At 43.5% G+C, this 27,301-nt stretch overlaps 2 protein-coding genes across 2 annotated transcripts; both read left to right on the top strand.

The window, feature by feature from the left end:
* The first annotated feature begins 563 nt into the window (after positions 1 to 563).
* Positions 564 to 8,166, top strand: GAR1 (GAR1 ribonucleoprotein). The gene is made up of 6 exons (XM_007534493.3): positions 564 to 966; positions 3,052 to 3,206; positions 3,608 to 3,667; positions 4,571 to 4,724; positions 7,570 to 7,632; positions 7,849 to 8,166. Exons 1-6 carry the CDS (start codon positions 726 to 728, stop codon positions 7,860 to 7,862), a joined length of 687 nt encoding a protein of 228 aa, XP_007534555.2. The 5' UTR covers positions 564 to 725; the 3' UTR covers positions 7,863 to 8,166.
* Positions 8,167 to 8,249: 83 nt separating this feature from the next.
* RRH (retinal pigment epithelium-derived rhodopsin homolog) lies at positions 8,250 to 26,470 on the top strand. Its single transcript, XM_007534492.3, has 7 exons — positions 8,250 to 9,822; positions 15,121 to 15,311; positions 16,788 to 16,887; positions 19,769 to 19,922; positions 21,209 to 21,377; positions 23,206 to 23,384; positions 25,796 to 26,470. The coding sequence occupies exons 1-7, from the start codon at positions 9,717 to 9,719 to the stop codon at positions 25,887 to 25,889; spliced, it is 993 nt and encodes a 330-aa protein (XP_007534554.1). The 5' UTR covers positions 8,250 to 9,716; the 3' UTR covers positions 25,890 to 26,470.
* Positions 26,471 to 27,301: the final 831 nt, after the last annotated feature.

Raw genomic sequence — 27,301 nt, 5'->3', positions numbered from 1 at the left:
GGGGGTCTTAACGGAAAGTGGGTGTCTCAAAAGAAAAAAAAAAAAAAGGAGGGTAAATCGCACACGCGCGTTTCGCCCCCTTTAGTTGGTGAGGTCATAGCTCGACAGGACCGAGCAAAAGCGCGCTGGGCCACGCGGAACACCCGCAACCCGGAAGACAACAGCGACTGACGAGCCATCGCAGTGGATGACGCACTTCCGGCAGCCAGGCTCTCCAGTGAGCGGAGTACACCTAAGAGGTTCGGGAGGCGCAGCGGCCGGACTCGGCGTCTCACTGATGTCCAGAGGGCTAATTCCGCAACCTGAAAAGCAAAGGCCACAACCCCGATCTCGTTCCACCCGGCGCAGGAGAGAAGCCACTCGAGAAGGCCAAGCAAGCTCAACGAGCGACGCCGTAGCATGACGCCACGACGTACAGGACGCCTCGGATAGGTCACTTCCGGTTGTCGCGAGGCTAGATACGTTTCACAGCGCGATTGGCTGATGATGACCCCGCGACCCTGAGGCTTCAGCGGGAAGCGTTGCAGAACCGGTCGCGGGAGTTTCGCGTCGAGCCGGTAACGGAGGCCGCGTAGGCTCAGGGCGGCAGAAGCGCCGGGCGGGTGGGCGTGCTCCGCCTTCCGGTGGGCGCACGTGGCGCCGGCGAGTGTCTGCTGAGGGCAGCCGGGATCTGGGGGGGGGTTCGGGGAGCGTGAGCCGCGCTCTCTCTGCGGGTCGGAGCCAGCATGTCTTTCCGAGGCGGCGGTCGCGGCGGATTTAATAACCGAGGTGGCGGCGGCGGCTTCCATCGCGGCGGCAGCAACAACAACCATTTCCGAGGCGGCGGCGGCGGCTTCAGGGGCGGCGGCGGCGGCGGCGGCTTCAGGGGAGGCGGCGGCGGCGGTGGCCGAGGCGGATTCGGACGAGGGGGTGGCCGCGGGGGCTTCAGCAAAGGCCAGGACTTCGGGCCCCCGGAGCACGTCGTGTGTACGTGGTCTGCCGAGCCCAGTCGGCCGCGGGGCGGGCGGGCGATCGGTGCAAAGAGCGGGGCCCGCGGCGTTTACGGGGGGCGGCGGCTGCTTGATGGGGCTGGTGGGGGCCGGGGGGTGGCCGGGCCCCGTCGGCGGAGATGCTGCTGTAAACGGGCTTTGCAGCCCGGGGAAGCTGCAGGAAGCCGAGCACCCGCCTGGCATTTGCAAGCCCAGGTTCAGCCCCCAACACCACCCCAGCAGCCACGGCTAACCGGTGCAATGGTCCACAATAAACAAATAAAGGCGAGAGAAGTGACAGGAAGGCAGGCAGGCATCGTTCGGTAATGTTGCCTGCACCCCTCTGCTCATTTTACAAATTAGAAAACAGATCCCGAGTGGTCCCTTGGGCTAGGTTGGTAGTTGGTGACAGGCGATCCGTCTGAGAAGTAAGTCTACCAGTTAAGTGTGTTCTGCACTCATAAAACTAAGAGGAGATGAAGACATTTTTGCATGGGAGGGAGGCAACAAGAAGTGATGCAAAGGGGATGAGAGGGAAAGAAAAAAAAGAAAGAAAGAAAAGACCAAAGTAGAGCCGTTTCAGAGTGATTCCCCAAGGAGAATGGCGAGGGAAGTCAAGACAGCACGATTGGATGGAAGAAGTGTCACAGAGGAGGGTGAACAGAGCTGTGCCCGTGCGAGGAGGCGTGGAGAAGGCGCTGGCTAGAGTCGCCATTGCAGAAGCGGCGCCGGGAGTGAGGCTTGAGAGCAGGAGAGGGGTGTCAGAGGAAGCGAAGTCAGTGCTGGCTGTAATGAATTGTGGGCCTGAGCTTGAAGTGACGGGTGGAGAGCTGGTTTTGCAAGAATATGATGCGTGTTTTAGATTGAGGTGACAGTTGGAAGTAAAGGTAGTTTGAGGGTGCTGAGAGGTGGTGCACCCCGCTCATCCCAAGTCCTGATCCCCTCCTGCAGGGAGGAGGACACTTTACCGAGGTGAGGCAGGGCTGCAAGTGTCTCTCTCTTACCTTTTTCTTTTTTCTTCTTTTTTTTTTTTGTATTTGTTTTCCCTTTTGTTGCCTTTTTATTGTTGTTGGATAGGACAGAGAATTGGAGGACAGAAGGAGGAGAGAAAGCTAGACACCTGCAGACCTGCTTCACCGCCTGTGAAGCGACTCCCCTGCAGGTGGGGAGCCGGGGGCTCTACCCGGGATCCTTACGCCAGGTGCACTTAACCCACTGTGCTACCACCTGACTCCCCTCTTTTTTTAAAAAAAAATTTTTATTTATCTTATTGATGAGAAAGATAGGAGGAGAGAGAGAAAGAACCAGACGTCACTCTGGTACATGTGCTGCTGGGGATCAAACTCAGGACCTCAGGACCTGAGAGTCCAGTACTTTATCCACTGTGCCACCTCCCAGACCACAAGGTGTGTCTCTTTTTCACTTGCTTTACCTGTCCTCCCAAATACAGTACAAGAGGAGAAAAGAAAGGGAGGAAGACAGTCCTTGATAGTGACGCATTCGTGGTGCTGGCGGCAAGCCCAGCAATAACCCTGGTGGCAATTGGAGGAAGGAAGGAGAGAAGGAAGGCAGTTTGAGATGCCAGACTTGAAGGAGACCTAAGTCATTGAGGAGGTCATAGTGGGAATGTATGTTTAAAAGGAGGGAAAAGAAGCAAACCAATTGGGTTCCAGGTAGGGGTTGGGAGAAGGAAGAAGTGGTAGAATGAAGCATAGCAGTTACTACGTGATAATAGAATGAATTCACTGCTATGGGTTAAGTGGCATCAGTGTCCCAGGTACTTTTCTAGGCCCTTGATTTTGATCATTGCACTCAGTCTTCAAAATGCTCTGTGTGAGGTGTCTGAACCATTAGCTCCATGTTCAAGTTGAGGATCCTGAGACAGCGACGTGGTGCAGTCAGTCCTTGACCCAGGGATCGCTCCTAGAGTTCGGGTATAAAGTCGTTACGCTGACAGCAGGGGAGCTGTCCTGTCCAGAGAACAGAGAAGCTGAAAGTCAGGGTAGCCAAGAAGACAGTTGCCAGAAGAGGTTGGGCCATGTCACGTGAAATAGGTGTATAATCTAACACTTTTCTCGTTCAGTGTTAGGAGAGTTCATGCATCCCTGTGAAGATGACATAGTTTGTAAATGTACAACAGAGGAAAATAAAGTGCCTTACTTCAACGCTCCAGTTTACTTAGAAAACAAGGAACAAATTGGAAAAGTGGATGAAATATTTGGACAACTTAGAGATTTTGTATCCTTTTAAAAGATGAGGACACCTACCAATGATCCCATTCAGAGGTAATTTGGTCTTTCTAAGGCTAATTACTGATTACATTAAAGTTACTGGTTCATTAAATTGGGCAGCATTGGAAGATTGGCACATAAGAAGGATCCAGAGAATCTGTTTCCATGTGCAGTGAGACAAGCTCTACAAAGGTGACTTTTTCCCAAAAGTACTATAGGACTGAGGTGCTCTGCTTTGGACGTAATGGTGGGACTAGCTGGTTAGAACAAAACCAGAGACTTCATTTTATCTTAGAAAGTCATTTCTTTCCCTAAATTTCCTTTTTTTATTCTAACTTTGTTATTTCAAAAATTACAAATGAATTCAGGGTTTGGCACTTTGCTCTTCTTCCTTAATGAAATCAACAGTACTTTTCAGTTAAGCTGTCAGAAAACATGAAAGCATCTTCTTTCAAAAAACTACAGAAGGTAAGTTAAGCTTATGATACCATCCGGGAGAATTTATTGTTTATTTGTAACCAGAGCAATGCTCAATTCTGTCTTCGGGTGGTGCTGGAGATTGAAATTGGGACCTAGCAGCCTCAGACATATTAAGTCTTATTATACAACCATTATGCTGTCTTCCTGGTCCAGTTGTTGTTTTGTTTTTGTTTTCTTTTGGTAATCACAGATGTAAGCCATTGTTCAAGTCCTCCCAGCTTGGGTTATTGTGGTAGTGTCTGTCCAGTCAGACTTTCTGTAATGGTGGTTAGTCCTCCCCAGGAGAGCAGTCTACAGTCACACATAGCTATACTGTCCGTGCGACTAGTGACTGTCATCTTGGACAACATATTTGAGAACATGGATTGGGAAAGGGGACGCAACGGGACGATTTCTAAATTGCAGTTCAGAAATCATATTGTGAATAATACATTTTAGTAGAAGCCCCCTGGGCCTGACTTGTAGAACATTGCAACGTATCCTATAATACTGTGAAAAATCACCCCAGATACAGCATGGGCTTAGCTTCTTCATCTGTTCTCTTTGGATGTTCAGTAAATAGTTACTGATTGAATTCTTTCTTAGCGTCTTAGCTAGTATGTCAATGCTTTATTTTGAATTTCAATGCTAGATTTACGAATTTCATCTGATGTAAGGTGAAAATGCAGTAAGATTTTGGAAGGCATCTATATTTAAAGAGAAAAGAGATACATCAGTACGTCTATGTAGTACTTATTATGTGTCAACATTTTAAGTGTTCTGTGAACATTAAAGTCCTTGCCTAGAGTGACATCATGAATCCAGGCAGTTTTGAATTGAGCTTGTAGGTTCTTCAAGATTACAGTATATTACACCCAACTAACCATGCTGGTCATTTCTGTTATGTTTTAGTTTTACATAGACCCCTATAAGCTCTTGCCACTGCAGAGGTTTTTACCTCGACCACCAGGTGAGAAGGCACCACCTAGAGGGGGAGGAAGAGGAGGCAGAGGAGGAGGACGAGGAGGAGGAGGAGGCCGAGGAGGTACCAGAGGCGGGAGAGGCGGTGAGTTATGTTTTTTTTTTTTTTTTTGGGGGGGGCATTTCTAATGAGATCTCAAATTTATAGCCAACTTGTGTAGAAGAATTTAATTTTGTGTACAGGTAGAAAGCCTTGTGGTATTTTTGTTTGCTTTTTAGTAAAGCTATTCTTAAGTTTTAGTGTTTTTTTTTTTTTTTCTGTAATAATAGGTTCAGTGACTTGTTTAAAAAGAAAAGATCTAGGGGTCTAGGAGATAACTCACCTGGTGGAGTGGACACTGCTGTGCACATGAACCCAGGTTTGAGCTCCCAGCACCGAATGGGAGCACCTTGCACAGCACCGAGAGGGCACACTGCTGGTGGAGCAGTCCTGTGAATTCTCTCTCCTCCTTGCTGACTCTATCTGAAACTGAAAGGATCAAAAGGAGAGGTCACTGGGAGGAGTTGAATCATGTAGGCATGAGGCCTCAGTGGGATGATTAGGGAGAAAGAAAGAAAACCTGCATTAACAAAGTATAATTCTGCAGGATTCTTGTCAATTTGGGTTATTCATGTTTGTTGCCAATATTTTATATAAGAATGATATATTGAGGCTGGGTGATGGCATACCTGGTTGAGTGCATGTGTTGCAATGCCCAAGGACCCGGGTTCAAGCCTCTGGCCCCCATTTGCAGGGGGAAAGCTTCACAAGTGGTGAAGCAGTACTGTAGGTCTCTCTCTCTTCTTCCCCCTGCCTCTCAATTTCAGGCTGCGTGTATTCAATAAATAAATAAAGATAATAAAAGAACTTCAAAAAAAGAATAATGTACTAATTGAATTTCATTTTTTAGTTAATGTCACTCTTTGTATGCTAGTCACATAGACTTCAATAGTGATGTGTATTCTTTTAATATTCAGCAAAACCTTGCGAGACAGGTGGTACCCTTAATTTATGGGTGTGAAAGGGAGACTTAGAAAAATGGTGCACCTGTTACTACGCACAGGGACCAGGGTTTAAGCCTTTGGTCCCCACCTGCGGTGTGTGTTGGGGGGAGATGCTTCACAAGTGGTGAACTAAGTCTGCAGATGCCTTTCATTCTCCCTATCTTCCCCCTTTTCTCTCAACTTCTCTCTGTTCTATCAAGCAGAATAGAAAGATAGGAGGAAAAAATGGTATCTGGAAGTGGTGGATTCATAGTGCTGGCACCAAGCCCTTAGCAGTAACCCAGTGGCAGTGAAAAAACAAAAGTTTATTTGGCCTAATCAAACAACCCTGAAATAAAACTTACATCTTCCGATGTCATGTTAAAGACTGTTATTAATAGATATAGACAGGTAGGAGATCATTTCTTCAGAGACCTAAACATCTTCATTAAATATTTTTGGGACTATTTGATTTTCTTTTTCTTTTACTAGCTGTTTTTTTTTTTTTTTTTTTTTAGCATTCTATTTAATTATTTATTCATGAGAAAGATAGGAGGAGAGAAAGAACCAGACATCACTCTGGTATATGTGCTACTGGGGATTGAACTCGGGACCTCATGGTTTAGAATCCAATGTTTTATCCACTGTGCTGTCTCCTGGACCACAATTTTATTAGCTGGTTTTTGAAACTGCTTAGCTCTAGCTTTTAGGCAGGATTGAAACTGGGACCCTGGTGCTTCAGGCATGAAATCTTTTTACATCATTGTTAACTGATTATTTTTCTCTAGTACTACTCAGCTGTGGTTTGTGGAGGTGCCAGGGATTGAACCTGGAACAGACTAAAGAATGGAGATAGATAATCCCTTATTCTCAGTCTCGTAACATTAAATAAAATTCACAGCTATAGATTTCTTTCCTTTTTAAAAAATATTTATTTATTCCTTCCCTTTTGTTGCTCTTGTTTTATGGTTATAGTTATTGTCATCATTGTTGGATAGGACAGAGAGAAATAGAGAGGAAGGGAAGACAGAGGGGGAGTGAAAGACACCTGTAGACCTGCTTCACCGCCTGTGAAGCGACCCCCCTGCAGGTGGGGAGCCAGGGGCTCGGACCGGGATCCTTACGCTGGTCCTTGTGCTTCGTGCCACATGCGCTTAACCCGCTGCGCTACCGCCTGACTCCCTGTAGATTTATTTCTTAAAGTTTTTGTATTTTTATAGCAGCATTTTAGAATTATGTGTTTCTGTATTAAAATTCATTATTCCTTAGCGTTGGGAAGCTAGGAAATATTTTTTTTTAACTTTCATGCATAGTTTACTCAGGACCTCGTGATTTAGAGTCTTAACACTTTATCCACTGGACCACATAATGTTAATTCTTTTAACCCTAAGTATTTTAGAACCCTCAGTGTGAAGTCAGTCACATCTTCAATTCTTTGTTCTTAGCCTAAAAATTAGCCTTAGCTGAATAAAAATCATGAGAAGTATATGTTGAAGTCATTGTACATTTAACATCAGGCTGAATTGAACTTTATTTTCTTTTACTGTTGCCACCAGGGTTGTTGCTTGGGCTCACTTGCAGGATGCTCCCAGAGGCCATTTTTCCTTCTTTTCAGAGACCTGCAGCACTGCTTCATCACTTGGGAAGCTTCCCCCCTGTAGTGGGGACCAAGGTCCTTCCTTACACATGGTAGCATAAGTGCTCAACCAGATGCACTGTCACCTGGCCCCCTAAATTGAACTTTGAAGTCATAGATCTTTTCTGATTCATTAAAATCAGTCCTGTTTAAAAACTGGTGATCTGTAGTTCCAGCCTGGTGCTCAGTTGGGAAACTATTGCTTTTATCCATTTTTGTCTTTTTTAAGAAATTAGGCAATATAAAATAAGTGGGTCTGCATTTATTTTTTGCACGTGGGAACCACTGGTGTTTGTAGGTTACAGTTACTTAATGCTGTCATTCTTTTTAGGTGGTTTTAGAGGAGGAAGAGGAGGCGGAGGCTTCAGAGGAGGAAGAGGGGGTGGTTTCAGAGGTGAGTGAAGAAATTCCTTTACTAAATGAATTTCTAGAATTGGTATCTACCATTTTCCTGTTTTAATTTTACTTCCTATTTGTTGTCAAGTCTGCAGAGCACCATTTATGTTCTTTAGCTGTGTTATTAATATGAAAAAGTATAAGCACAGTGTCAATGACAACAAAAATCATTCCTCTTTCTGTGCCCTTACAACTTTTGTTTTCTCTTAATCAGGGAGAGGACATTAAGCATAACAGTGGACAGAAACTGCAGTCGGCTCCTGCACTAGTAAAACGGTGTGCTTCTATGGATTGGAGGCTTGTTTCTTCAGCAAGTCTGGAAGAATGGTCCATTTATGGCAGCGGAAAAGAAAAAAAAAGTCAACATTGTGCAAAAAGTAGGCACAACAGAATAGGCCATTTTGCTCTAAAAGAGCAGACACAAGTGTACTCATGTTTTGTATACCTAGAACTCTGGGTGTTTAATGATAGTTTTAAAACATTTGAAGCATATTTGAGTTTTCTTTAATAAAATACTTTATTCTTTAAGTTATTTAGAGTTGTATTTATTGAACCAGAGATATATTTAGAGATAAAAGGTTAGAACCCAGTGGATTGCACTTAGGAAAAAAAAAAATACCCATTTCTATACATAGATGATCTTCAAAAGATAAGCCAACACCTGTACTGTAAACTATTGATCTCCCAGTTAAAAAAACAGACACGGAAAAAAGATGTTGAGCAGTACTCTTTAAATTAGCTCCTCCTTCAACATGTTTACCTTTTACAGCAGGGAGTTTGTGGATCAGTCCTTGGCCCTGCTTATGCCAGTGTGTTCTGATCACTGTCTGTCTGCCCCAAAAGGGTCAGTCCCCAGCATCAGGTTCAGTTCCACCCTCTACCACATGGCAATTAAAGCACTGGAGGTGTTTCTGTGCTCAGTTTATTTTATTTAAAATTTTTTAGGTTGGCTTGCCTCCATATTCTTTACTAAAAGGAATTGTTATATTAGTGACTTAATAATGATTAACAAGATTGTAAGATAACAGGTATATATACAGTATTCCATAGAGTTCCCACCACCAGAGCTCTATGTTCCATCATCTCTATTGGAAGCTTCCCTATTATTAATCCCTCTGAGAATATGGACCAAAATTCTTTATGGGGTGCAGAAAGTGGAAGGTCTGGCTTCTCTAAATATTTTAAAGACTTAAAAAAAATTATTATCTATTTGTTGGATTGAGACAGCCAGAAATCAAAAGGAAAGGGAGTTAGGGTGAGAGACAGAGAGACACCTGCAGCCCTGCTTCACCACTGAGCAAAGGTTTCCCCCTGCGGGGCTTGAACCTGGGTCCTTGTGCATTATAACATGCGGTCAACCAGGTGCACCACCACCTAGCCCCTGGTAATTGTTTGTCCACTGGTCATGGGCATTGGCAGATCATTCCATACCCCCAGCCTGTTTTTGTCTTTCCCTAGTGGGACAGGGCTCTGAGAGGTGAAGTTCCAGGACACATTGGTGAGGTCATCTGCCCAAGGAAGTCAGGATGGAATCAGCAACTTTGCGACTTGGTGTGTGAAAGGCAGTAAGATACAAAGCAGGACAAATTGTTTAATACACAGGAACCCAAAGGTAATAGATGAGGTGAAACTAGGGGTCTTCAGGTAGAAAGAAGCTAGGAAGTCTGTTAGGTATACTTCAAAGGGTCCATGACTTCAGTAATTGCTGCCTGAGCCTGATAGCTAACGTGAAGGTATACTAAAAGTATCTGAGAAGATGGTGGCAGAGTTTTATTTTATTTTTATTCTATATCTGAAAGAGTGCCTGAAGTGTTAAGCCCCAGTAACAGCAACAAAAATGTGATACTTGGTTTTTCCTCTTTATTTTACTAATAAGCTTATCCCTTGTTCTTGAAATTGAAAGCCTTCCTTTTAACCCATTTTTTTGGGGGGGTGGGGTGGGGAGGGGCATCTATGAAAAAGGTCCTTTGAGAGCTTTAAGCAGAAAGGATTAGTTGTAAAAATTCTTGATGGCTCTTAAAACATTTCATACAGTAGTTACTGAAGGCTTATAAAGACGCTCTCAACTGCTTCCCTTCGAAAATGCTGGAGAATAATTTAGGGAATGGTTCAGACTCTGAAAACGAAGATGGCTCTGTGTTTTCACAGACTGAACACAATATTGTTGCAGCTTACTTGATTGTGGCAGGTATGGATGCTTAACTACTCCATTTCAGTTATATTACTTTACAGTGGGGGGAAAGAAAGCAAAAGTTTCAGGACAGGGCAGTTGAAAAGGGATGGGACCAGTTGCTGGGTAACCTTGGCAAGTTTCGTAAATGTTCTGAGCTGGTAGTGTTTATGTAGTAAATAAAGATGATGTACTTGCTTGGTCTGCTCCCAGCTATAAAGATAAGATACTGTAATGGAGGAACAAATGAAATCATTGTTAATGGTGGTTTATGTCTCCATGTCAGTATGATAAGAGTGAAATGGGAAGGAGTTTTCTATAGGTCAAATAAATAACCTTTCATAAAAATCAGCCATGTTATAGTGGAATAAATGTATTACACTGACAAATTACTTTTTTTTTTTTTCTTCCTAAGGTTGGTGAAAAGCTTTTGAGCTTCGGATTTTATCTTCTTACCTTTTTGCAACTGGGACCAAAATCTTTCACCTCTTTGTTCTTCCATTGTTGTTAAAATTGGGATAAGAGTAAGCTACCTTTTGATTCTTGTGAAGAGTAAAATTAAATGACATAACTAACTACATGCATTAGGTGGTAGACAAAAACTGTCTTTCTCTGCACGTGTTCACTGACACAAATTTTGGATTAAGAGAAGGTGGCTGAGGCTGTGAGGGGACAGGAGGAAGATAGTCCAAAGGCACACACCTCTAGCTATAAGCTAATACTGGGAATGCTGTGTACAACAGAAAGCAAAGTTGTTACAGGAATGAATCCCAAGAGTCTGCTTCACAAGTAGAAAAAAGCATATTTTACTATTTGTGAGAAGTCTCTCTGGATGGTGGGTGGGTTTTTTAAATTTTTTTATTGTGCAGAAGCTTTTCAATTTGTAGATATGTTAGTTTTGTTTTTATCTTCCATGCAGTTGGACTTGTGTCATTGAAAATACCTATACAACTTAGAAAAGAGTTCTGCCAGGGGGCCTGGCTATGGCATCCTTGGTAGAGTGCACATGCTACCATGCACAAGGACCTGGGTGCAAGCCCCTGGCCCCACCTGCAAGGGGGCAAGCTTCATGAGCAGTGAAGCAAGTTTGCAGGTGTCTCTGCTTCTCTTCCTTTCTGTCTCCCACTTTCCATTTCTCTGTCTCTATCCAATAAATAATTAAAATTAAAAAGAAAATAGTTCTGCCAGTATTTTCCTCTTAAGTATTTGGTAGTTTCTAGTCTAACATCCCAAGTCCTTGATCCATTTGTAGTTTACTTTTGTGTCTGGAGAAATGTAGTGGTTTGGTTTCTTTCTTTTCTTTTCTTTCTTCTTTTTTTTTTTTTTTTACTAGAGCACTGTTCAGCTCTGGCTTATGGTGGTGTGGGGATGGGGGGGGGAATTGAACCTGGGTCTTTGGAGCCTCAGGCATGAGTATGTTTGCATAACCATTAAGCTATCTACCCTCCACCTGTGGTTTAGTTCATTCTGCATGTTTAAACCCACTTTTCCTAACACCATTTAATATTTGGGGGCCCCTAGTCAGAAATTAGATGCCCATAGGTGTGGGAGCTTATTTCTGGGCTCTTAATTCTATTCCACTTGTCAATGTGTCCATTTTTGTTCCAGTGCAGAAAAGCAGAAAGTTTACACATATACCATCAGCTCAATTTATTATAAACCATTAGTTTCCCCCAATTAAAAATACTTTAAGTTTAGAGTATTTTTTACTTGATTTTTTTTTTTAAACTAACTATTTACTTATTAATGAGAAAGATAGGAAGAGAGAGAAAGAACTAGACATCCGCTCTAGTACATGTGCTGCCAGGGATCAAACTCAGGACCTCATGCTTGAGAGTCTAATGCCTTATCCACTGTGCTACATTCCAAACCACTTTTTTTTAAAAAAAAATTTTTTATTTGTAAAAAAGGAAACATTGACAAAACCAAAGGATAAGAGGGGTAACAGCTTCGCACAGTTCCCACCACCTTTATCTTTATTTATTGGATAAAGACAGCCAGAAATCAAGAGGGAGAGAGACAAAACACCTGCAGGCCTGTTTTACAGAAGGGGAGATAAAGATGAAGATAGATACCTGCAACATTGCTTCACCACTCAAAGCTTTCCCACTGCAGGAGGTCACTGGAAGTTTGAATCCCGGTCCTTGTACATGGCAACATGTGTGCTCAACCTGATGTGGTGCCATCTGGCCTCTTCCCACTTTATTTATTTTTTTATTCTTTGCTCACAATTAAGAATACTACTTCAGTGCTAAAGCCTGTGAGCTCTTCAGTTAACTTTTATAGATATCAGTGGCATGTGAATGATTTTCTTCAAATATCCCTGTATAAGTGCTAGATGAATTTTGTTTTCTTTTGTACTTTTTTTCCAATATGCTAAAAGGAAAAATCTCCTTATCAAAACTACCTATACATAGATTAGGAAGGACACACATCAAGGAGTTCACAGAAAGCCACAGGCTGCCGGGAGCCAGCCCTGGCGAAAGTAATTCAGAGTCCCTGAAGGAAAGGGGGAGTTGGCGAGATGAATGAGTGACACGTCATCTGCTTTAGGTGCAGGAGAGAAGTGTCTCTGCTGTCTTTCTGCAAAGCTTTACTTTAAACACTTTTTGCCCAGATATAGTTGACATCATGAAAGATTGTTTTCATTAACGTCAAGGATACAGATGACATCATTAATTGTCTTCATTAACATCAGGAATAACCTTAAACAACGTTGTTATTATTATAGGTATCCATTCTTTAAAAAGTTCCCTAGGTCTGGGGCATCCTAATCTTCCCTTGAAAGTTTTCTGGGTCTGGGGTAGCCTAAATTGAAAGTTTCCTTGGTCTGGAGTAGTCTAAATTTTCCCTTGAAAGTTCCCTTGAAATGACCATCTGTGTTTTGACCATCTCCCTCTTCTGACCTTCTGTATACATCAACATTTCTTCCCTGGAACTAAATCCAACAGCTTTTCTTCTTAACCCATTCTTGGATGGGTCTAACTAGATCATAAACCAAGTTTTTTTGTAATATAGTAAGCTATCCACCTAAAGAAATCTGCTGTAAAGCAAGCATACACCATGGGGCCTCTCTTCTGATTAACCTTTGCATAGATGAAAGTTCATTAACTTTTAGGTAATGAAAGTTTACTAACTTCTACCCATATATCCTAACATTAGCTATCTAACAACACATCCTCTATATTCATCATGGATGCCTGTAAGTGGAAGAAGGGGGTTTGTGGGTGAGGGTCAGCAATAGGGCTTCTTTATATTTAGATGGAGAGCACAGTCTGTCACTCATGCTACAAGCCTCCCATGGTTCTGGGTTTTGGTCTGAGGCCAGCTAATAGAGAAGCTATAATGGTGACAAATAGCTCTTTTTCTGAAAGCCTCCCAATGGATACAGCAGCTTCTGCTCCTAGGCCATTTTTAGTCTTGTCACACTCACTGTCATAATTGTTGTCACAATGTACTTCCCTCAGGGGTCTCCTTTTATTGTCCCCAGGTATTATTTGTGCATATCCAATATAGCTAATAGGTTTTTAAATGATCAGTGTAAGGAAAAATAGCTTCAGTTTAGTTCAGGACTTTGTGCTTTGCAGTTAGCCCTAGCCTGCTGGGTCTGTGCCATACAACAGGCCTGACTTGCCTCTGCCATTGTCCTCAGGTAATGATTTGTGTATTTTTCAATAGCCAATATGTCATCAATTTTATCAATGAAGGAAAAATAGCTTCAGTTTAGTCCAGGACTTTTCTGCTTTGTGCTAGGAAATTGTGCTGATGCAGTCACATCTGCCATGTTATCCCCTCAGGCTACTGCTAGTTCCCGCAAGAGTTGGGACATTCTCTGAGTGCCTGTTCAGCCATGTTGTGCCCTCAGGGCATTGTCTATATCAAGTTGGTTACTCCTCCCCCTTCCCATTCTCACGAAAGCTGCTCCTATAAAAGCCTTTCATCTTCTGCACCTCACACTCTTGCGTGTTCAGACGCAGGAAAGGTTACTGCGTGAGGCGGTCATTTTCGCTACCTCCACATGGCCCAACCTGCTTCTCTAGCACCCAACTCTGAGGTGCCAGCGCAAATAAAGATTTGTGTTTCCTCTTCGCTCCGGACCCCCTCCTCTCTCTCTTCTCCGCAGCCCGCGCACAACAACAGCTTTGCAGTTAGCCCTAGCCTACTGGGGCTGTGCCATACAGCAGGCCTGATTTTGCTCCCACCAACAGGCAATAAGGGGAAAGAAACTTAGATCTGACTGTAGAGAGACCAGAGAAAGGGCTGAGGTTGTATGTGTTTTTAACGCTTTCTCTCATCACAGTTAAGCACGCCCCAAAGTACAATTACTTTATTTTGCATGTACACTTGGTTGGCAGCAATTTACTTTTGTGTTTACTTGAGTTTTAGCTAGCCCAGATTTCAATTTCATTAACCTCTAGAGTAGTCATTTATTTTATCTTAGTTTATTTTGCCCCCAGGGTTATTGCTGGGACTTGGTGACAAATCCACTACTCCTGGTGAAATTGAGAGGAGGGGGAGATAGGGAGAGAGAAAGAGAGATGCCTGCAGACCTGCTTCAACACTGGTGAAGCATCCCTCTGAAGGTGAGGAGTGGGGTCTGGGGTCTCGAACCTGGATCCTTGTATTGGTCCTTGCACTTCAGTACTATGTGCACTTAACTTGGTGCGCCACATCCAGGCCCCTGAAGTAGGTTATTTATTTATTTTGCCTTCAGGGTTATTGCTGAGGCTCCATGCCTGCACTATGAATCCACTGCTCCTGGAGGCCATTTTTTCTGTTTTGTTGCCGTTGTTGTTTATTGTTATTGTTGTTATTGCTGTTGTTTTTAGACAAGCCGAAGAGAAATCCAGAGAGGTGGCGTGAAAGAAAGACACCTGTAGGCCTGCTTTACTGCTTGTGTAGTGAGATGGGGAGCCAGGGGCTCGAACTGGGATCCTTACACCGGTCCATTATTTTATTTTTTATCATCTTTATTTATTGGATAGAGACAGCCAGAAATCAAGAGGAAGGGGGAGATAGGGAGAGAGACAGAGAGGCAACTGCAGCCCTGCTTCACCTCTCATGAAGCTTTCCCCCTGCAGGCAGGGACTGGGGGCTTGAACCCGGGTCTTTGCACATTGTGACATGGGTACTCAATCAGGTACACCACCACCTGGTCCCCCCCCAACCCCCAACCTGTTTCAATCTTTCCTTAGTGGGGTAGAGATCTGGAAAGGTGAGGTTCCAGGTGAGGTTAGGCTTAAATATTTCACTATAGGTTCAACATCTAAACATTCAAATGAAGTGAGGTGCGTTTGTGTGTGTGCACACACTCAGGTATAATCAGTGCTCTCAGCAACATCGTCGTGCTGGGCATCTTTGTCAAGTACAAGGAACTCCGGACGCCCACCAACGCAGTTATTATTAACCTGGCTGTCACGGACGTCGGGGTCAGCAGCATTGGGTACCCTATGTCTGCTGCCTCTGACCTGCACGGAAGCTGGAAGTTTGGATATGCTGGATGTCAGGTATGGGTGATCATCAAAGGATGAACAATGCAAAGCAAGGCGGATTGATGACGAGGCTGGGCAGGGGGAGGGTTGGCAACAGTACAATAGGCAGAGCGCAGGACTTGCATGCCTGAACTTTAGTCCAGTGCAGTGGGGGCTGGGCTCAAATCAGGCTCATGGCACAGGTGAGCTGACTTAATGGTCTACAAAGATGATTTTCGGGCCAGGCGGTGCAGAATGTGCACACATTATAGTGCGCAAGGATACAGGTTCAAGCCCTTGGTCCCCACCTGCGGTTGAGAAGCAGGTCTGCAGGTGTCTATCTCTCCCTCCCCTTTCAATTTCTGTCTTTTATAATAAATAAAAATATTTAGTGGTCTGGGAGGTGTTTTAGTGATAAAGCTTTGGACTTTCAAGCATGAGGTCCTGAGTTTGATGAGCATATGTGTCAGAGTGATGTCTGGTTCTTTCTCTCTCCTATCTTTCTCACTACTGATTTTTCATGTATTTCTGGGGAATGAAGCCCAGGGTTTCATTATTACTGAGGGGTCCTTGTGGCCCATGTTTCATTCTGTATCCCGTGTGTGTGTGTGTGTGTGTGTGTGTGTGTGTGTGTGTGTGTGTGTTAGAGACAGGGAGAGAGACACTAAAACATTGCTGCACCATCCACAGAACTCCCTGAGTGGTGCCTATGGTTCTCCCATGTGGTTCTGGGGTTCGAACTCAAGGCCTTGAGCAAAGAAGACATGCTCTCTACAGGGTATGCTTTCTCCCAGCCTGTCATCACTTGTTCAACTACTATGTGATACCTTATAACATACACACTCATCTCGCTGTTTGAGCATTTGTTCCATTTTTTTCTACCACAAAGGTGTTCTCTTCTGTGTCTCCTTCCACATTAGGTAAGAAAGAAATATTAAACTTTGCATTTCTTTGGAAAGCTCATCTTGTCTGCTGTCATACACATTCACATTTCTTCCTGTATGACAACCCTGTGTGTCTGCTCTCTTTTCCCTGCTGTGGAATTGTCTCTGTTCTGAATACTTATCCTTCATTGGCTTGCTTTTGCACTTTGTTTATAGTTTGAAGGAAGGAATTGAAGAAAGTTCTCTCCCTCTCTCTCTCTTTCTCTGAAAAAGTTGACCAAAAATTGTGAAGCCCCAATGATAAAAAACAAAACAATAAACCAACAGTCAGGGAGGTAGCTCAGCGGTTAAGTATGTGCCCTGAGTGTGTGAGACCCTGGTTTGATGCCTGCCGCTGCATATTCTCAGGGACAGCCATGTTATAGTCTCTCACACAAAATAAATACATAGATCTTTTAAAATATATGTAAACTCATCTGAAACCTATGTCATTTTATAAATGCATGTTACTTAAACTCAATTTTTCTTAAAAAAAAAGTTCAGTGTATTTTAAATATATTGTAAAAATGGAAAGGTTTCCCTGAAGAGTGTCTAGAATGGTGGCTTCTGTCCCATTTTTCTTTTTCAGATTTATGCCGGACTGAATATCTTCTTTGGGATGGCTAGCATCGGGTTACTGACGGTGGTTGCTGTGGATCGTTACCTGACCATCTGCCGCCCCCACACAGGTACATTCTCCTCAGCTTTCCCCACAGGCTGGAGTCTGCCGCCCCCACACAGGTACATTCTCCTCAGCTTTCCCCACAGGCAGGACAGAGTCTGCCGCCTCAACACCACTTGACATACATTCACTTTAAAATACAAATGCAATCTGTGATAGACCAAACCTGGAAGCAGCCTCAGTGTCCAGCAACAGATGAGTGGCTGAAAAAGTTGTGGTCTATCTACACAGTGAAATACTACTACTCAGCTATTAAGAATAATGAAGTCACATTCTTCACCTCATCTTGGATGGAGCTTGAAGGAATCACGTGAAGTGAAATAAGGCAGACAGAGGAGGAAGAAAGGGCCAGGTGGTGGTGCACCTGGTTGAGCACACGTTACAGTGCTCAAGGACCCAGGTTGGATTCCCTGGTCTCTACCTTCAGGGGGAAAACTTTGCAAGTGGTGAAGCAGTGCTGCAGGTGTCTCTCTGTCTCTCTCTCCCTCTCTATCACCTCTTTCTTGATTTCTGGCTGTCTCTATCCAATAAATAAATAAAGATAAAAATTTAAGTAAGGGGGCTGGGTGGTGGTTTACCTGGTTGAGTGCCTATGTTACAATCCATAAGGACCCAGGTTTGAACCCCAGCCCCCACCTGCAGGGGGAAAACTTCACAAGTGGTGAAGCAGGGCTGCAGGTGTCTCTCTGTCTCTCTCCCTCTCTATCTCCCCATTCCCTCTCGATTTCTGTCTCTATCCAATAAATAAAAATAAAGATTAAAAAATAATAAAATCATAAAAAATTAAATAATAAAAATGAGTCATATTAAAAAAGGAAGAGAAGAAGGAATATGGGGTGCTCTCACTCATAGACAGAAGTTGAAAAAGAACAGAAGGGGAGACACAAAGCAGAACTTGGACTGGGCTTGGTGTCTTGCACCAAAGTAACTCTAGTGTGTGTGTGGGGGGGGGCGGGGGCACTTTCAGGTCCTGGTGCATGATGATGGAGGAGGACCTAGGCTTGGGTGAATGTTTTTCAGACACTTATCATGGTGAGATGAGAAATTTTCCCCATGTGTCAACAATTGTACTGTAAATCATTAACAATAATAATGCCCCCTGCAATTTTGCTTGCAATCAGTTTTTCAGTTTTACCTTGTTGGCAATCTCTGTCCAAAAGTTTCAATGGTTCAATTTTAGGATAAAATTGGAATTTTATCACCCTCTAAGGCACTTCTGGGTCTGACCTCCTGGCTACCTGCCTCCTTGCCTTTGATGAGGCAGGGTAGGTCTCAGGATCCTAAATAAACTCTTCCCCAGATTCAAGCCCCAGTCCCTAACAAGTAATGAAGCACATCTACACGTCTCTCTCTCTCTCTCTCTCTGTCACTCCCTTTCCTCTTCATTACTGGCTGTCTCTATTCAATAAATAAATAAATAATATTTTTTAAAAGCCTGCATGCTTGGCAAGGGAAAAAAAAAAAGAAAGAAACCATTCTCCATATATATGGGTCCCGGGTCAGATCAATGGGGTGAACACTTCAATTCATTTGCACTGATACAGCTTTCTAGTTCTGTTCTTAACTCTGACACCATCTTCCCAGACAATATTTTTAGTCCACCTCCAGGTTAGCTATTAAGCTTAAGAAAAAATTACCACAGTCATGGGCCCCTAAGAACACATCTAAAATAGACTTTCTAGCTTCTTTCCACCCTAAAATCCCTATTGTCATCTGCTCTGTGTCTACACATGACACATTTTGTCCTGCTTTATATCTTACCTTTATATCGGCCTTTCAGTCACCAAGTTGCAGACACTATCATGATGCCATCCTGACTTCCCTGGGCAGACGACCTCACCAATGTGTCCTGGAACCTCACCTCTCCAGAGTCTACTAGTCCCACTAGGGAAAGATAGAAACAGGCTGGGGGGTATGTCAATGTCCATGTCCAGCAGAGAAGCAATTATAAAAACCATAACTCCCACCTTCTGCACCCCATCAAGAAGTTTGGTCCAGACTCCCAGAGGGGGAGAAATGTTAGGGGAAGATGACCAGAGGGCTCTGAACTCCAACTCCATCAGGACCAAAGGAGAAGAGGAAAAAAGGAGGGACATTCGGAAGTAGTCATAGCTGTAGGTGTGACTTAGAAAGGAAAAGAATGCAGGACCATAAGAAAAAATGGGCAAATATATAAATATACAGATAGATAATTAATAATTAATAGAAATAATAGTCAATTTCTATGGCTTTGGGAGAATTACTGCAATTTCCAATGGAGGGAGTGGAGACAACAGAACTCAAGTGGTAGGAATGGTGTGGAATTATAACCCTGTTGTCTCATAATTTTGTAAACCAATATTAAATCACTAATGAAAAAATTAAAAAAAAGAAGCAACAAACACCTTTCCCACTTTGAGGTCTTTATAACTGTTGTTTCCCTAGGCCTGGAAAATGTCTACCCTCTGGCCTATCCATTTATAATTCTCTTTTCAGCTTAAGTGTCTTCTTTATTTTTGTAGAACTTGAACTAATGTTAGAGTGAACTCACATACTTTCTTAGGAATCTACTTGAAAGCAACTTTGAATAATCAGTTAAAGTGAAGATAGGAGACCAGAGACAGGTGGTGGCACACCTGGTTGAGCGCACATGTTACAGTATGCAAGGACCCAGGTTCAAGACCCCAGTCTGCACCTGCAGAGCATTATGAGTGGTGAAGCAGGGCTGCAGGTCCCTCTCTCTCTCTCTCTCTCTCTCTCTCTCTCTCTCTCTCACACTTTCCCTCATGATTTCTGGCTGTCTCTATCCAATAAATAAATATAGTTTTTTAAAAATTAAAAGTAATTCTTTATTATAAAAAGATATGAGACTCTATTGAAAATGACTGATTTTCTATGTCTGTTCCTAGGAAGAAGCATGAGTGCCAACTCCTACATTGCCATGATCCTGGGGGCCTGGCTCAATGGCCTCTTCTGGGCTCTGATGCCCATCTCAGGCTGGGCTGGTTATGCCCCGGACCCTACTGGAGCTACTTGTACCATAAACTGGAGGGAAAATGATGGGTAAGAGATGCTTTGCTATTACATTTTCTAAGTGCGTGCTTCTGCTGTGGACATGGTCTCACCACTGCTAATGGAAATTGAGAGTAAACCCCACAGATGACGTGCACCTCTGTCAACTCTGGGGCCAGCTCTCTGCTCTCTTTTCAAGATGACTGGGTGAGAAAGCTTCTTCTGAGACTTCTGCAGCCAAAGCAGAGTCACTGCAAGGTCTTGCTTGCTAGTTAGGGGGGATTCCTCTATCTGTCAGCTGAAGAAGGTAATTTTGTTCATTAAATAACAGCTACTCATAAAAATGAATCAAAGCTTCTCAATTTCTTTATTTAAGTTACTCTCTTTTAAAAAGATTATTATCTTTACTAATTTATTAGATAGAGACAGCCAGAAATTGAGAGGGAAGGGGGAGATAGAGAGGAAGAGAGACAGAGAGACACCTGCAACACTACTTCACCACTGGCAAGGCTTTCCCCCTGCAGGGCAGGGGAGGGGGGAGGACTAGGGGTTTGAACCCTGGTCCTTGTGCGTTGTAACATGTGCATTTAACTAGGGGCACCACCACCTGGCCCTGGCTTCTCAACTTCCCTTTCTTTCTTTCTTTCTTTCTTTCTTTCTTTCTTTCTTCCTTCCTTCCTTCCTTCCTTCCTTCCTTCCTTCCTTCCTTTCTTTCTTTCTTTAAAAGATTTATTTACTTATGATTGTGAGAGAGACAGAATTAATGAAGGAAGTGGGACCATGGGAATGACTAGAGCACTGCAGCTCTGGGTGGTACTGGAGAGTGAACCTGGGACCTCTGGGACCTCAGTCATACAAGTTGGCACTTTAACAGACTCAGCTATTTCCCTGGCCCAACTTCTCAAAAAAAATTTTTTTTTGTTTTTACCAGAGCACTCACTGCTCAGCTCTGGCTTACATTTGTGCTGAGGACTGAACCTGTGACCTTTGGTGCCTTGGGCATAAACATCATTTTTGCATAATCATTTTGCTATCTATCCTCCCCTCAACTTCTCAATTTTAATGTGAAACCAGAGTGTCTCTGTTATAGATGTTTGGTTCTGCATGTGAAAGCACTTTAAATGGCACGTAAAAGAGTCCGATCCCAGTAAAACTTGTTTACAAAGACAGGCAACCACTGGCCTTCCTCGATCGGCCTCAGTCCACCAACGTTTTGTGAACTAGTTCATCATGAGTGGACTGCCGCACACAAGGCTGTTTCCAGTTATTCTCCCACTCTCCTTCCCTGACATAGAATGATGACAGTCATGCTCACAGCTCTCTTTCCTTCTTTCCAGGTCTTTTGTTTCTTACACGATGACTGTGATCGCGATCAATTTCATGGTGCCCTTGGCAGTGATGCTCTACTGCTACTATCACGTCACGCGATCCATGAAATGTCACACTGCTCGCAGCTGTGCTGAGTACGTCCACGGAGACTGGTCAGATCAGGTCGACGTGACAAAGGTAAGACAGTCATGTCCTAAATGGGGGAGGCTGGGAGATAGCTCACATGGTAGAGTGCACACTTTACCCTTTGTGAGGACCAGGGTTCAAGCCCTTGGGGATCACATGGGAGCACCAGCACGGGGGAAGATTCACAAACAACGAAGCGATACTGGAGTGTCTTCTCCCCCCCTTTCTCGCTCTCTCTCTCTCTCTTTTTCCCTGGCCCCTATAGTCTCCTCTCTCATATACTGTTTCTTCCTCTCCAACTCTCTTTGAAGTTTGCTTCTGTATTTCTGTGGTGAGCTTTCTTTATCTCCAGTTTGTTTGTTTTGCTCCTTCTTTTATCTCCTCTCTTATTTGCTGCTGTGGCTTAATTTCCTAGTCTGGACATGGAGAATTTGACTCTTTCATAATACCAACTTCCCCATCCCTTCTCCTCAATCTTGTTTTCCCCTCCTTGATAGAATGTTTATGACATTTAGTGAGACAAAATTCATTTTATATTACGGTCAGCATCGAAGTGGGTTTTTTTAAATTTCTTTTTTGGGGGATTAATGTTTTGCAGTTGACAGAAGATACAATAGTTTGTACCTGTACAACATTTCCCAGTTTTCCACAAAACAATACAACCCCCACAGGGGCTAAGTGTTATTGACTACATATTGATATAATTTGTACAGCATTTTAAATACAAACCTCCCCCCTGAAGTTAATAAATAATTTGCACATTTCCTCTTCATCCCTCCCTCACCTCACTTCCTCTCTCTCTCTCTCTTTCTCTCTCTCTCTCATTTTGCTTGATGACTGTTCTGTGTACCTGCACTATTTCATGTCTAAAGTCAACAGAAGCATTAATCTCCTCTGAGTATTTCAAACACATCAAAGACAGAGCTGACTGTGCCTGTGTCTTGTGGTGACTTTCCTAGCACCCTCGGATCTCTCTGGCTGTTGTCCACACAGCTGCCCACGAAGCTTATACCACAGAGTCTGCCTCTCAGGTGGAAAAAGTTGGGAAGTTGCTTTTGTTCTCCCTCCCGGGTTCAGATCACTTGAATGTCTTTTTTCTTTTGGTTCTCTCTTCTTTTTGGATGTTTTTTTGGGGGGATTAATGTTTTACATTTGACAGTATATACAATAGTTTGTACATGCATAACATTTCTCAATTTTCCACATAATAATACAACCCCCACTAGATCCTCTGTCATCCTTTTTGGACCTGTATTCTCCCCCACCACCCACCCCAGAGTCTTTTACTTCGGTGCAATACGCCAATTCCAGTTCAGGTTCTGCTTTTTTTTCCCTCTTCTGAGCTTGTTTTACAATTTCTGCCTGAATGGATTTTGTTGTTGTTGTTGTTCCTTCCTTGTATTAAAGGCGGACTTTCAGTAGATAGCAGTGAGGGAGATGCACGTCTACCTACAGGAAACCAACTAGTTTTAATTTTAGGGAATCAGGGGGCCAGGCTGTGGCGCACCTGGTTTACGGCTCACATTACAGTGTGCAAGGACCCAGGTTCAAGCCCTTGGTCCCCATCTGCAGGGGGAATGCTTCATGAGTGGTGAAGCAGGGCTGCAGCTGTCTGTCTGCTTCTCTCCCTCTCTATCTCCCCCTCCCTTCTTGATTTCTATCTGTCTCTATTCAATCATAAGTAAATAAGATTTTTTAAGTGAAAAAAATTACGGAAAGAAAGCAAAATTCAGTGAGAGTCAAACTTAAGTTTCTCCTTTATTTCCTTGACAATAGAAACGTATTCAACCTCTAGTCTCTTGCTGCCAATGCTATTTCAGATCCAGCAGCTATGTAGACATCCTAGGTGCCAGGTGTGCTGAACTGACTTCCTTTACAGATGTCTGTGATAATGATACTCATGTTCCTGGTGGCGTGGTCCCCGTACTCCGTTGTGTGCTTATGGGCTTCTTTCGGTGATCCAAAGAAGATCCCTCCCTCCATGGCCATCATGGCGCCACTGTTTGCCAAGTCATCAACATTCTACAATCCCTGCATCTATGTACTTGCTAACAAAAAGTAAGTCGCGTTGGGCCAATGAGGTAACTCACCTGGGGAGGCAGGCACCTGCGTTGCCATCTGTGCTACCCAAGCGTGGACTGGGCCCCTGCATCACTGAGGGAAGCTTTGGAGTAGTTGGTGTTTCTCATCACACACTTTCTCTCCCCCCATCACTGCCTGGAGCTCCCAGTCTGCAGCATCTTCTTCCACAGTGTGAGATGCTCAGACCTATGCTAATCAAAGTCCTACCCACTAGACATCCAACAAGTGAGTTCCATCTCGGATGACTCTGGCAGGAAAGCCCCTGGGAGGTCAAGGTAACTTGGCGGTTACCCCACCCAGAACACATGGGATTGGTCTTCCAAAGCAGAAAGTTGTTCTATTATCAGACAGTGGACCAGGATAAGGCAATGTTGGGCTCCCTAAATGGGTGGCATAATTACATATTAACTAGAACAAAAAAAAAAAGACTGTCATTCAAACACAAGAGGAAAATACAGTGTTAAGGGGGCATATAGCATAATGGTTATGCAAAGAAACTTTCATGCTTGAGATTCCAAAGTCCCAGGTTCAATCCCCTACACCACATACCATCAACCTGGAATAAGCAGTGCTTGGTTAAAAGGGGGGGGGTGGTTAGGAGGGGATGATAGTTCAGGATAATAAAGAACCCTTCCTTCCCTTCGGACTCTGTGGGAACCCTCAAGAAGATTTCTCTTCTCTCTTGCCTCCTCACCAGACTATCTGATGAAATGTGGAAAGAACCGGTTTGGTGTGCTTAGATGTCTGACCACAATGTCTATGGAAGTTAAGGAATTTGGTCCTCTTAGTTGCCAAAAGAGTCTATGTTTTTCTATGCAAATATGCGTAGAAATGAATTTTCCTGACAACCCCCAATGAATGTCATTACTGCTTCCAGTAAATGATAGGATAGAGGTTGGGGACTGGCAGATAGTTCACTCTGAGCACTGGTTGCCCAGAACTAGGACCTGGGTTCAAGCCTCAGGCTACCACATGTGAGTGCCTGCAGGGGGAGAAGTTTGAAGAGCAGTGGAGTGGTGCTGTGGAACCGTGCTTCTTTCCATCTCTCTCCTCCTATTTCCCTTCTGCCTCTCACTATCAAGAGGAAAAAAAAAAAAAAAACACAGAGACACCACTGGGAATGGTGGCCAAATGTGTCAGTGTAGGTTCGGGAGACAACTTTAGATATAGGCATGTTATAAACAAAACAAAACAAATTTCAGGGCTAGGCGGTGGTGCACCTGGTTGAATGTTCACATTACAGTGCTCAAGGACTCAGGTTTAAGTCCCTGGTCCCCACCTTTGGGGGGAAAGCTTCACAAATGGTGAAGCAGGGCTGCAAGTGTCTCTTTGTCTCTTTCCTTCTGTATCTCCTCTTCCCCTCTCAACTTCTCTATCTATCCAATAATAAAGTAAAGGAAAATAAAATGATTAAAAATAAATAAATAAATCCTTTAAAAAACAAATCAAACGAAACATCTAAGACTGAACAAAATATACAAGAAGAATGTGACATACTTTAAATTCAGTCAATTGGTAGTTCTTTCAGAAAGATCAGTCAGTCTCACCTCTTAATTTCAGCTCCTGTTTATTTAGAAGAATAGAAGCATGAAACTCACATCTTTAGCTCAGATAGGGAAAGAGTTGGTGGGCTGGCTGGTGACTGACCCAGTGCAGGGCACAGTGACGCTCAAGGACAAAGGCTGCAAGCCCCCAGTCCCTGTCTGCAGGGTGCTGTATCTCTCTCTCTCTCTCACTGTCTCTTGCTTCCAAGGTTATTGCTGGGGTTTGGTGCCTGCACCACAAACCCACTGCTGCTGGCAGCCATTTTCCCCATTTTATTGGATAGGACAGAGAAATTGAGAGGAGAGGGGGAGAGATAGAGGGAGAGAGACACCCACAGACCTGTTTACCATTCATGAGGAGTCCTCGCTGCAGATGGTGAGCCAGGGGCTCAAACCTGGATCCTTGAGTGGGTTCTTGTGCCTAGTATTATCAACACTTAGCTGGGTGCCCCTGGTGTCTCTCTTCTCTCCTCTCAAATCTCCCCTCCCTCTTTCAGTCTCTCTCTGTTCTATTGTATAGAAAAAGTCACTACCCCTCACATAGGAAGAATTCTTCTACATATACATAACTACTGAATTCTATTAAAAATTTCTATTAAAATACTGAATTCTATTAAAAGTCTTCAATGTCAGTGGCCAAGAGTGCAAACTACTCTTTCACTATACCACATATTTGATACATCCACTAAGGTCCTAACAGGAGCTGCTGCAGTTGGAGGCCCACACGTATTTGGAGAGACCAGTCAGCAGCAACCGTGGCATCTCAGCCATGGTGAAAGTGCTTTGAAAGTCCCAGGTCATTTCAGGAGAAAGTCAGGTTTTTTTTTTCTCTCTCTATTCTAGGTTTCGGAGGGCAATGTTTGCTATGTTCAAATGTCAGACTCACCAAGCAATGCCTGTGACGAATACTTTACCAATGGACATACCTCAAAAGTGACTGGATTCTAGAAGAAACTGAAATAAGAGAAAAGACACTTGATCAGTTTGTTTGTTTGTTTTGCAGTGATCTAAATATGACCCCATTAAGGTCAAAAACGAAATTACTGTCCTCCTAGTTTGTAACTTCAATACAGTAATACACCCTCTATTTGGTTGACCATAATCCCTGAGAAGACATTAAAAATTAATTCTTGAGCCCGGGGGTAGATAGCATAATGGTTATGCTAAGAGACTCTCATGCCTGAGGTTCCAAAGTCCCAGGTTCAATCCCCCTACATCACCATGAGCCAGAATTGAGCAGTGCTCTGGTAAAAATAAATAATGATAATAATTCTTGAGTAGTGTGTTTATAGAACCCCTATTGGCCATGCACAGTGGTCTGTAAGCTGCACATGATGATATGCCAGTGCGTAAAGAACGGGCAATTAATCGCCTTCATATTTAGTTTCATGGCTGTATACTGGACATATTTTAGTACAAGTACCTTTTCTCTTTGAGTGTTCCTTCCAACTTGAATTATTGTCTTCATCTAACATTGTGTAATAGGTGACATAAATATAAAAGATGGTATTGCAATACTGTATGTTGCTTGTTTTCTGGGATGGCTGGATTATTTCACTGCCATTAGTCATGTGTAGTGCCCCTTCCATTGCCAATAGTGCTGTGTTATTGACATGTTTTGAACTATGGGTGAGCTGGGGCTGGACAGTGGTGCACCCAGTTAAGCACACATAGTACTAATCACAGGGACCTGGGATCTGGGTTCTAGACTCCGGCTCCTCACCTACAGTGGGGACACTTCATGAGTGATGAAGCAGGCCTGCAGGTGTCTCTCTTTCTCTCCTTCTCTATCTCTCCCTCCTCTCTCAGTTTTTCTATGTCCTAGCCAATAAATTGGGGGAAATGGGCTCCAGGAGCACCAAGCCCTCTGGAGGGGAAAAAAAAAAAGTACTGGCAAAAGCATTTTTTTTTTTTCAGTTGAATTTACCTATCTGAAGAATAAAAATCGGGGCTGGGTGGTGGTACACCGTGTAGAGCACACACGTTACCATGTGCAAGGACCCAAGTCCAAGCCCCCAGTCTCCACCTGCAGAGGGGAAGCTTCACTTCTTTTCTGTCTTGCTCTTTTCCCTCAGTTTCTCTGCCTCTATTTTAAAAAAAAAGGAAGAAAATGGGCTCCAGGGTGGTAGACTTATCTTGTAGGTATTCCTGCCATCCCTGGTGGCAATTAAAAAAATATAATTGAAAAAAAAAGTATTAAAGAAGACACACACACCTAACTACCTCTAGTTAGCTATGGATGAAGATGGTGCTTAAAAACTCTTTTCCGGTCATTTCCTCTTAGGTGTAGGCACAGAAAATGCCTTGCAAATTCCACAGTATAAAACAGAAGGGAGACAGCTGAGAGAG

Source organism: Erinaceus europaeus, chromosome 2, assembly GCF_950295315.1.
Source record: "Erinaceus europaeus chromosome 2, mEriEur2.1, whole genome shotgun sequence".
Classification (NCBI taxonomy): domain Eukaryota; kingdom Metazoa; phylum Chordata; class Mammalia; order Eulipotyphla; family Erinaceidae; genus Erinaceus; species Erinaceus europaeus.
The sequence above is the reverse complement of the archived record's forward strand: the minus strand, read 5'-3'. Positions and strand labels throughout refer to the sequence as shown.

What these genes read in the sequence shown, in the direction of transcription:
- GAR1 (XM_007534493.3), top strand. Translation starts at nt 726, where the DNA reads ATGTCTTTCCGAGGCGGCGGTCGCGGCGGATTTAATAACCGAGGTGGC. An exon ending in GCCCCCGGAGCACGTCGTGT is followed by an intron (nt 967 to 3,051) that starts GTACGTGGTCTG and finishes TTTCTCGTTCAG; the next exon opens with TGTTAGGAGAGTTCATGCAT. An exon ending in TTGGACAACTTAGAGATTTT is followed by an intron (nt 3,207 to 3,607) that starts GTATCCTTTTAA and finishes TGAAATCAACAG; the next exon opens with TACTTTTCAGTTAAGCTGTC.
- RRH (XM_007534492.3), top strand. Translation starts at nt 9,717, where the DNA reads ATGCTGGAGAATAATTTAGGGAATGGTTCAGACTCTGAAAACGAAGAT. An exon ending in CATCTGCCGCCCCCACACAG is followed by an intron (nt 16,888 to 19,768) that starts GTACATTCTCCT and finishes GTCTGTTCCTAG; the next exon opens with GAAGAAGCATGAGTGCCAAC. An exon ending in TATGTACTTGCTAACAAAAA is followed by an intron (nt 23,385 to 25,795) that starts GTAAGTCGCGTT and finishes TCTCTATTCTAG; the next exon opens with GTTTCGGAGGGCAATGTTTG.